General features: G+C 36.7%; 1 protein-coding gene across 1 annotated transcript; it reads left to right on the top strand.

The window, feature by feature from the left end:
* Window positions 1–3,275: 3,275 nt before the first annotated feature.
* LOC100665254 (olfactory receptor 8D4-like) lies at window positions 3,276–4,402 on the top strand. The gene has a single exon (XM_003418211.3). The coding sequence runs from the start codon at window positions 3,396–3,398 to the stop codon at window positions 4,329–4,331; it is 936 nt and encodes a 311-aa protein (XP_003418259.2). The 5' UTR covers window positions 3,276–3,395; the 3' UTR covers window positions 4,332–4,402.
* Window positions 4,403–11,678: the final 7,276 nt, after the last annotated feature.

Here is an 11,678-nt window from a genome sequence, read left to right as displayed (position 1 = left end):
CCCCTGTCAATGTACTGCTACAAGTACTTTTGAGTGATCTTCAGCAAAATTTTACTTGTGTGTGACAGTAATGATATTGTTTGATAATTTCTGCTTTCTGTTAGATCACTTTTCTTTGGACCAGACACAAATATGGATTTTTTTCCAGTCAGTTGGCCAGGTGGCTGGCATCCAAATTTCTTGGCATAGGTAAGTGAGCACCTCCAGCATTGCAGCTGTTGCAACATCTATCCTGAAGTACACCATCAGTGATAGTACAATACCCATACACCTACAAGGAATATCAGTTAATGCAAGTATTATTCAAATTACACACCAACCACTAATGCCAGGGATGAGGAAACCGAAGATTTTTCTCCACTTATGCAGTTTGATATTGATCAAACATGCAATGTGGATGCATAGATAATCACTGATGATTGGAATGTGAAAGTTGGAAACAAAGAAGAAGGATTGGTAGTTGGAAAATATGGCCTTGGTGATACAAATGCCACTGGAGATTGCATGATAGAATTCTGTAAGACCAATGAGTTATTCAATGCTAACACTTTTTCAACAACATATATGGCGACAACACACATGGACATCACCAAATCGAATAAGCAAGAATCAAACTGACTACATGTGTAGAAAGAGATGATGGGGAAGCTCAATGTCATGAGTCAGAATAGGGGCTGACTATGAAACAGATCGTCAATTGCTCATATGCAAGTTCAAGTTGAAGCTGAAGAAAAAGTCATTAATAAGACACAAAAGAAAGAAAAGACCAAAATGGATTTTAGAAGAGACTCTGAAACTTGCTTTTGAATGTAGAGCAGCTAAAGTGAATGGAAGAAATGGTGAAATAAAAGAGCTGAGCAGAAGATTCCAAGTGGGTGGCTCAGGAAGACCAAGTTAAGCATTATAATGAAAAGTGCAGACTTCGAGGTAGAAAACCAAAAGAGAACACTACTGGCATGTCTCAAACTAAAAGAAGTGAAAAAAAAAAATTCAAGCCTCAAGCTGCCATATTGAAGAATTCTGTGGGCAAAATAGTGAATGATGCGGGAGACATCAAAAGAAGATGGAAGGAATACACGGAGTTACTGTATAAAAAAGAAGGGGTTGATGTTCAGCCATTTCAGAAGGTAACATATGATCAAGAACCAATGGCATTAAAGCAAGAAGTACAAGCTGCACTGAAGGCATTGGCACAAAACAAGGCTCCAGGAAAAGACAGGTTACCAATTGAGATGTCAGACATAAAACATACTAAAATTTTCTCTCTAGTTTAGTGAAGCTTACCACTAGATAGCTAAATAGAGAAGATTCTGGTTACCATTGTTCATTTTTATGTGGATGAAGAAACAGTATGTATAATATTTCTTCCTGCTACAACCACTTTTGATTACATTCTGCAAAATTATGTATAAAAAACAGAATACGATATATTGTAATAAGTTATATGATATGTACATTTCCCTGACATGAAATGCCGGAGTTCACATACAGGCGGTAAGATAAAGAAATATGTAATTGTACATCTGAGAAGGCTTTTCTTAGGAAGATGTTTTCAGAGATTGCTTTACACGATTATGAATGTTGTCTGGTGCATAGAAAAAGGAGAGTTTCAGAGAAGGAAGCAAGAAAGAAGGAAAACAATTTCAGCTCTAGGAAGGAATAACCCAAAGTAGTGACTCTTAAACTTTAATGTGCCCAGGAGTCATGTGGAAGGTCTTGTTAAAATGCAGGTCCTTATGCAATAGGTTTGGGGTAGGACCTAACTAGATCTCAGGTAATGCTGATGCTCCTTGTCCATGGACCACACTTTGAGTAGCAAAAACCTAAATGCAGAAATGGCTTGGCTTGAATAGGGGCCAAAAGAATGCAGGACCCTGGAGTGAAACAAGTAACATGGGCAGTATGGAAGAGAGTTTACTTTGAAAGACAGCCAAGTAGGAATTGGGGGAAATGTGGGAGGATCAGATATGTAATGAAAGCTGCCACTGTGTCTGTGACACCTAGGAGAGATTAAAGTTAAAAAAAATTGAATATATGAATCTCCTTGAACATTTCTTTCGTTATTCTGTCAGTGTGATCTCTGTGACAAGGCTGTATCTGTGCGTGTTAATTGGCGATGGATGAAGCAAAAGGAAAACTCCAGGGTATTGCAGTAATACAGAAAAGGCAACTGGATGTCCTCTTTTTTGCAAATGAGCCCCCTGTCTTCACCCCCCAGGATGGGAGAAGAAAAGAAGATTAAAAAGACATGCATTCTGTAGAAATTAAAAAGCTACTAAGGGAACAGCTGTTCATTGTTATGAAGACCCTTTGTTTTGAACAGAGCGGCATGGAATTTCAGGAGGAGGCTTCTGCATCTTTGGAAATTCAAGTGGCAAAAGGAAGTGTGCTGGGCCTAAGATGGCAGTAATAGATTGGGACCAAAGAGAAACAAGCAGCTTCTTGAGTAGCCAGAGGAAAACATAGATCCTGGGTTAGGTAGGTTGAGAAAATACCAGATTTCTAAGCAGGGCTTTGCACAATCTCTAGGCAAATGTGAGAGTCTATAGAGGCGTGTATGTGCAGTCCAAAACTAAACGAAAAATGGTCAGATATTTCAGAGATAAGACCTTGGTTGCACCAGGACAGGTGACTCTGAGGTGTGCACCATCATTGCCTTCCTCCTGAGAACAGGTGTGGGTGTATAACGGGAAGTGCTGTGTGGGAACCTCCAACTAGAAGCATATATATCTGGGTCATTGGGCATTGTCAAAAGCAATGGCAGTAGTAGTAGGCTGCCTAGAGCTTCCTTCTGAAGGGCACTCAATGGCCTGGGTGGAAGAGGCAGACTTAGCCCAGAGGACAACCAGAGATTCAGAAGACAGAATAAATTTTCAGAGGTCTGCTCTTTTGCCATAATCCAGCTTTTCAGAAGAAGTATAAGAAGAATAAGCTTGCACCTAGGCATCAATTTATTGTTAGATTAAAAAACAGAACAAACCACAAAACAAAAACATGGTTTTCTAAATTATGTTCTGAGTCACACTAGTGCTACAATAGGCTTGCAGAAAAAAGTAGGTTCCATCATCAGTTAAACTGGAGAAATATTGTATGTTATGTAATCCTCTAGAAGATTCTGAGATACCTTTCAGTTATGAAACCTGTTTCTGTAACTGAGCATTTCTGAATATGACCCATATGACCCTGAGCTACTCATTTCCTTTAACACCTATTAACATCCTCCCCTCCCCCCTAAGGATTGAGGCACAGCCTTTATGCCAAGGGGACAAGGGAACCTGGGTTCTACGTTTTTATAGCTATAAAGTCCTGGGCTGTGTGGAATTGGAGAAAAGCTAGGAGCATGCCTGACTTATTTGATTCTTTTCCTCTCATTTCCACAGATTTCTCAGAGAAGAATGGACATGAGAAATTATTCCACAGTGACTGAGTTTCTTCTTTCAGGATTAACTGACCAACCAGAGCTTCAGCTACCCCTTTTCTGCTTCTTCTTAGGGATCTACATGGTAACCGTGGTAGGAAACCTCGGTATGATCTCAATAATTGGGTTGAATTCTCAACTTCACATGCCCATGTACTATTTCCTCAGTAATTTGTCTTTTATAGATGTCTGCTATTCTTCTGTCGTTACCCCCAAAATGCTAGCTGGGTTTTTACGCAGAGATAAAGCTATATCCTATAATGGATGCATGACTCAGCTGTTTTTGTCCCTGTATTTTGTCATTTCAGAATGCTACATGTTGGTGGCAATGGCCTATGATCGCTATGTTGCCATTTGTAGCCCACTGCTTTATAATGTCATCATGTCCCCTCGGGTCTGCTCTCTGCTGGTGGCTGCTGTCTTCTCAATAGGTTTTATGGATGCTGTGATTCATACAGGTTGTATATTAAGGTTGTCCTTCTGCAACTCAAACATCATTAGCCATTATTTCTGTGATGCTGTCCCTCTTATTAAACTCTCCTGTTCCAGCACTTACATTGATGAGCTTTTGATTTTCATCATTGGTGGATTTAACATGGTGGCCCCCAGCCTGTCAATCATCATTTCCTATGCTTTCATCCTCTCCAGCATCCTCCGTATCCACTCTAAAGAGGGCAGGTCCAAAGCCTTCAGTACCTGCAGTTCCCACCTGACAGCTGTTCTTATATTTTACGGGTCCCTCATGTCCATGTATCTCAAGCCTGCTTCCAACAGTTCACTCACCCAGGAGAAAGTGTCCTCGGTGTTTTATACCACTGTGATTCCCATGTTGAACCCCCTGATATATAGTCTGAGAAACAAGGATGTGAAAAATACACTGATAAAACTCTTAAGAAGAAAGATATCTTCATAATGAACATGATCCTTATTAAGATTTGTATATGCATTTATAATAGTTATTTTCGTATTCATAATCAAGTGTTTGTACAGATGTGTTTAGAGCTTGCCTCTTTAAAAGTAATTTGAAATGAATTGTCTGTGCATGTATGTACGTATGTACATGTAACCCTTTGTTATTGAGTCAATTGTGACTCCTGGTGACCCTGTGTGCTTTAGAGTAGAACTGTGCTCTATAGGGTTTTCAATGGCTGTAATCTTACAGAAGCAGATCTCTAGGACTTTCTTCTGTGGCAATGCTGAATGGATTTGAACCACCAACCATTTGGTTAATAGTTTAGCACAAACCATTTGTACCACCCAGGAGCCTGTGTATTAAGATTTGTAAAAGAAAACAAGTATGACAGTAAGAAGTGACAAATATAACAAATTTAAAGTTTAATATCATTGTTGGGATTGAATATCAAATTTTATCACTAGTTTCATGACTGCAGATCAAAAAGAAAAACAGTCATGTTGTACCTTAGCAATATCACCAAATAAATAAAGCCAAATTCTTTTGGTGAGACAAATCTTTACTCTTACTGATCTCAGTTAAAAACATATATCTCTTATGGGAATTTGTATAAGTGATATGGACAAATATGATGGTAATCACCACAACAATTTTACAACAAATGTGGAATAATTTTTCTTATTGTTTCTTGTAAAGGGCTCATTAAATGCCAATGTTATATTGAAGTAAAACTAAATGAAGAAGATTGAGCAAGGCAATAAAGCAAATATGGTCCCAGTATTTGGTATCTTGTGATCAAAGCATAAGACTTTGAACATCAAGATGAGGAGATGATATTTAGACAAGCTTATCTAAATTTCATTTTTTTTTTCAGGTGGACCAGTGTTATGTATTGAACTGTGTCAACCAAAAACATATTTTGTAAATCCTAGCCTCTATGCCTGTGGTTAAAATCCTTTTTCGCACTGGATTGTTTTGTTATGTTAATGAGACAGGATTAGTGTAGGGTTTATCTTGAGCTAGTCTCTTTTGAGATATAAAAGAGATTAAACAAGTAAACCAGCAAGTAGAGATGGGAGAAGAATAATGTGAAGCCACATGGAAATCTCTAAGGAACCAGGAAATAGAAGCTGAAGAAACAAGGACCTTCCCCTAGAACTGACAGAGAGTGAAAGCCTTCCCTTAGAGCCAGTGCAGGGAAATTGGACTACTGGGTGCCTAAACTGTGAGAAAATAAATTTGTTTGTTAAAGGCATCCACTTATGGTATAGCTGTAATTGTTGTTGTTGTTGTTAGGAGCCATCTAGTCGGTTCCGACTCATAGTGACCCTATGCACATCAGAACGAAAAACTGCCCGGTTCTACCCATCCTTACAATCGTTGTGATGCTTGGGCTCATTGTTGCAGCCACTGTGTCAATAATCCACCTCGTTGAAGGTCTTCCTCTTTTCCGCTGACCCTGTACTCTGCCAAGCATGATGTCCTTCTCCAGGGACTGATCCCTCCTGACAACATGTCCAAAGTATGTAAGACTCAGTCTCGCCATCCTTGCCTCTAAGGAGCATTCTGGCCACACTTCGTCCAAGACAGATTTGTTTCTTCTTTTGGCAGTCCATGGTATATTCAGTATTCTTCCCCAACACCACAATTCAAAGGCATCAATTCTTCTTTGGTCTTCCTTATTCATTGTCCAGCTTTCACATGCATATGATGTGATTGAAAATACCATGGCTTGGGTCAGGTGCACCTTAGTCTTCAGGGTGACATATTTGCACTTCAACACTTTGAAGAAGTCCTTTGCAGCAGAGTTACCCAATGCAATGCGTCTTTTGATTTCTTGACTGCTGCTTCCATGGCTGTTGATTGTGGATCCAAGTAAAATGAAATCCTTGACAACTTCAATTCTTTTCTCCGTTTATCATGATGTTGTTCATTGGTTCAGAGTTATCATTAATAGCACATGCAAGGAAAATTTTGCTGAAGATCATCCAAAAACGGCTACAGCAGTATATCAACAGGGAAGTGCCAGAAATTCATGCCAGTTTCAGAAGAGGACATGGATTCAGGGATATTACTGCTGATGTCAGATGCATCCTGGCTGAAAGCAGAGAATACCAGAAGGATGTTTACCTGTGTTTTATTGATTATGCAAAGGCATTCGACTGTGTGGGTCATAACAAACTATGGATAACACTGTGAAGAATGGGAATTCCAGAACACTTAATTGTGCTCATGAGGAACCTTTATGTAGATCAAGAGGCAGTTGTTCGGACAGAAGAAGGGGATACCGATTGGTTTAAAGTCAGGAAAGGTGTGCGTCAGGGTTGTATTCTTTCACCATACCTGTTTAATCCGTATGCTGAAGAAATAATCAGAGAAGCTGGACTATATGAAGAAGAATGGGGCATCAGGATTGGAGGAAGACTCATTAACAACCTGCGTTATGCAGATGACACAACCTTGCTTGCTGAAAGTGAAGAGGACTTGAAGCACTTACTAATGAAGATCAAAGACCACAGCCTTCAGTATGGATTACACCTCAACATAAAAAACACAAAAATCCTCACAACTGGACCAATGAGCAACATCATGATAAACAAAAATAGCTGTAATAGCAGCACAAAATATCTAAGATAATCAGCATATATGCAGTATTTTACAACTTTCTGTTTCTTTAGAGTTCATATTTTCTTTATAGGCTGCAAACTGGATGTTGTTTCTTTTCTTCAAATAATATGTTTTACGTTAAGTATAATAAAAAATTATGTTTTTCAAGAATGAACTGTTGTACAATCATCCAAGATAATGCAGTGTATGGGGAATGTGAGGTGTTAATTTACTTATTCGGTATATACTTACCATGCACACTATGTCCCAGGTACTCTTCTAGGTGCTGAAATGTTATTAATATGATAGACAAGATTTCTGCTTACTTTTGGGGTAGGGGTAGCAAGTAATACAGAACACGATAATTACAGATAGAGATAAGTGCTTTGAAGAAATAAAAATGATATCAGTAATTGTAAGTGGTCTGAGGACTACTTTCAATAGATTTCTTTGAAGCAGCACCATATGAGATGAAACCTGAATGAAGTGTAAGTATACAGGTACCAGGGCTGGAACAAACTTTTCTGTATTCAAGAAACGGAGAATGCACTAAAGCTGAAGCAAAGTGAAAGAGGAAATGGTACCTAAGGAGGTTGGATAGACAGGTAAATGCCAGATCATGTAAGGAGGTGAATTTTATTTTAAGTACAAACAGGAGCTACTGCAATGCTTTAAGCAGCAGACTGTTGTATTCTTTTCTATGTTTTGAAAAATTCTGTTTTTATTGATTAAAAATTAGATGTATGTGTGTGTGTGCTTTTGGATATTTGGGTTGGGGAAGAAGTAACTACTGGCCAGGGTGGAAACAAGGAGGCCAGCTGTGAGGTTATTGAAATTATCTTGGTAAGAAATGAAGATGATTTTACCCACAATATTGGCAGTAGAGGTGGGAAAATGTTGATGGATTCAAGATAAATTGTGAGGTTTGAATGAACAGGTTATGTTGTTGAAGAGAATGTATGATGCCTAGGGTTTATATATTTTGATAAATTAAAATAAAAATAAAGATTCTAAATAAGAAAACTATAGATAATAAAAGTGACTGAAGAACAGTTAAAAGAAAAACAAATAGACCATAAAAGTTTAAATAGTTTCAATGTATGGTCTTAATATCTGTCTGAATTTCTAAGTAGCCAAAACAAAAATATGATGGTAGAGTTAATTATATAAATTTGTTTATTAGAAAGAAGGAAGCATGCCAATTACTCAAAGTAAGCAAAATTTTCTTATCAAATTTTGAAAGAAACACCTCTAACTCCCTCCCCAGGTCACCCTCAAAGAAAGAGAAAAGCAAAGGAGGAGAAAACGTGTTATTATTATTATTATTGGATAATATTATTCTTCTTTGGGTTGTATCTCCCTCATGGAACATGCTCTCATGTGATTGATGAATTAGTATGCACAATTTAAGCATGAACAATCTTTTTTTTAGAGACACATTAAAATTTTTTTCATTACTCCCCTTAATAAGATCTGAGTCAAAAAGGAAATCAAATCTCAAATAAATAAGTGACTTCCACATTAGCAACAATGAAATAACTAAGATCAGACTTAATCTCTTTCTGTAAACAACTAGAAAACCAAAAAAGACTCTAAAAAAACTGTTTTGGACTTCGAACAAGAGGGCATCTCAGGAGTGTGATCTCTGATAGAAGAGAAAATATGAAGTGAGTCTTACAATTATTTTGACTTCCTAATTGTAGGCATTCTCCAGACCACAACCTGAGATCACGACACATGACAGCATTACTCAGATGCCAACCCAGATAAAGAATTTTCAGAAGTAAAATAATGCTGCAAAACTGAAAACAGGGAACCAGAGATGTCAATCTGAAAATGATAACAACTTCAGAACAAAAAAAGGCCTTAAATATGTAATTATAGAACTTATATACATAGAGGAAGTAAAGATGACATCAAGATATAAGAGATTGTTTTAAAATTAGGAATATAAAGGAAAATTTCAGAGAAAGCACAAAGAAAATTAATAAATTTACTCACCAAAATAAAGAAGAAGAAAATAAAAAGACCCAGAAAACACAAAACCAACAACAATGAAGGAGATGAAAAAAAAAATCCATAAACAAAAAGAACTCAATGCAGAAAATTAAGCTGAACAAAGAAACTGTTAACACACACACACAAAGCATTACGTAATGGTAGCAGTAAAATCATACTTATCAATAATCGTGCTAAATGTAAATGGATAAAATGCACCATTCAAGAGACAGAGTGGCAGAGTGGATGAAAAAACATGACCCATCAATATATTGGCTACAAGAGACACATCTCAGACACACAGACATAAATAGGTTAAAAATCAAAGGATGGAAAAAATATATATATCAAGCAAACAGTAACCAAAAGAGAGCAGGAGTGGCAATAAAGATTTCGGACAAAATAGAATTTAAGTCAAAACCCAGTATGAGAGAAAAAAGAAGGGTGTTACATAATGATTAAATGGTTAATCAACCAAGAGAACACAAGCATGATAAATATTTACTTGCCCAATAACAGAGCTCCAAAATACATAAAACAATCTTTACAGAACTGAGAAGAGAATAGACAGTTCTATAATAATAGTAGGAGTCTTTAATTCAGTAGTTTTGATGATGGAGAAAAACTACACAGAAACTCAACAAAAATACAGAAGATCTAAATAATACAATCAACCAACCTGACCTCATAAACATATATAGAAGAAACCACGGAACAGATGGACAGTACATATTACTCTGCAAAGCACATGCATCATTCTTCAGAATAGACCATATTTTAGGCCAGAAAGCAAGCCTTGATAAAGTCAAAAACATCAAAATAATACAAAGTATCATCTGTGATCCTAATGATATGAAACTAGAAATCAAAAACAGAAAGAACAAGGGAAAAAAATAAACACATGAAAGCTGAATAACGCTTAAAAACTATTGAATAATAAAAGAAATTAAAAATGAGATTAAAGTGTTCATAGAATCGAATGAATCAAACATACCAAAATTCAGGGTCGAAGCAAAAGCAGTGCTCAGAGGAGTATTTGTAGAAATCAATGCACACATCAAAAAAAGAAGAAAGGGCCAAAATCAGAAACAAACAGAAAAGGAGCAGCAAAAGTAGTCCGCAGTCACCAGGAGAAAGTAAAGAATAAAGATCAGAGGAGAAATAAATGAAATAGAAGTACAATAGAAAGAATCAACAAGACTTTCAATTGGTTCTGTGACAGGATAAATATAATTGACAAACCACTGGCCAAAGTGACATAGAAAAAAAAAAAAAAACAGAAGATGCAAATTAAAAACAAGAAGAAATGATAAGTGACTTAACAACAGAACCAACAGAGATAAGAAGGATCATAACAGTATATTATGAAAAATTGTACTCTCTAACAAATTTGAAAATGGAGAAATTTCTAGAAGCACACAACCTACCTAAACAGAGAGGCAGAAAACCTAAATAAACCCATAACAAAAAAGAAATTGAAGATATCAAAAAAAAAAAAAAAAACCAATAACCTCTACAACAACAGAAAAACCCCAGCCCAGATGGCTTCACTGGAGAGTTGTACTAACAAAAGTTCAGGGAAAAGTTGATATCAATTCTACTCAAACTATTCCAGAACATAAAAATAGGCAGGAATACTCCCTAACTCGTTCTATGAAGCCAGCATAACCCTGACACAAAAACCAGGAAAACATGCCATAAAAAAATAAAAAGAAAATTACAGACCAATATCCCTCATGAATATGGATATGAAAATTCTCAGCAAAATTCTAGTCAACAGAATTCAACAGCATATCAAAAAGATAATACATCATGATCGGGTGGGATGCACGCCGGGGATGCAAGGATGGTTAAACATTAGAAAATCTATCAACATAATTCACCACATAAATAAAAAAAGGAAAAGAATCACATGATCATCTCAATAGATGCAAAAAAGGCATTTGATAAAATCCAACACTCTTTCCTGATAAAACTCTCACTAAAATAGGAATAGATGGGAAATTCCTCAACATATTTGGGGGCATATATATAAAACCAACAGCTAACATTATCCTCAATGGAGAGAAAAATTGAAAATATTGTCCTTGAGAATGGGAACAAGACAAGGGTGCCCATTATCACCACTCTTATTTAATATTGCACTGGAAGTCCTAACAAGGACAATAAGGCACGAGAGGGAAATAAAGGGCACCCAAATTGATAAGGAAGAATAAAACTATCCCTATTCACAGATAATATGATCCTATTCACAGATAATATGATCCTAAACATAGAAAATCACACAGGTTCTACAAGAAAGTTACTAGAACTAACAGAAGGGTTCACCAAAATGGCAGGGTACAAGGTCAACACATAATAATCAGTGGGATTCCTTCACACCAACAAGGAGAACTCCGAAAAGAAATCAAGAAAACAAAATTACCTACAATAGCTGCCAAAATAATAAAGTACTTAGGAATACATCTAACCAGAGAGGTAAAAGACTTATACAAGGAAAACTACAAAAGGCCACTACAAGAAAACAAAAGAGACCTACATAAATGCAAATATACCCCATGCTCTCGGACTGGAAGACTTACATTGTGAAAATGTCAGTGCTACCCATAGCAGTCTGTAGATATAATTCAATCCTGATCCAAATTTCAACAACATTCATTAATGAAATGGAAAAACTAAACTCCAACTTTATACGGAAAGAGGACCTGAATAGATAAAGCATTATTGAGAAGGAGAGCAAAG

Source organism: Loxodonta africana, chromosome 15 (genome assembly GCF_030014295.1).
Source record: "Loxodonta africana isolate mLoxAfr1 chromosome 15, mLoxAfr1.hap2, whole genome shotgun sequence".
NCBI classification, from domain to species: domain Eukaryota; kingdom Metazoa; phylum Chordata; class Mammalia; order Proboscidea; family Elephantidae; genus Loxodonta; species Loxodonta africana.
The sequence above is the reverse complement of the archived record's forward strand: the minus strand, read 5'-3'. Positions and strand labels throughout refer to the sequence as shown.

Bases quoted from the DNA above. Each gene is read 5' to 3' on its own strand.
- LOC100665254 (XM_003418211.3), top strand. From the start codon at position 3,396: ATGGACATGAGAAATTATTCCACAGTGACTGAGTTTCTTCTTTCAGGA.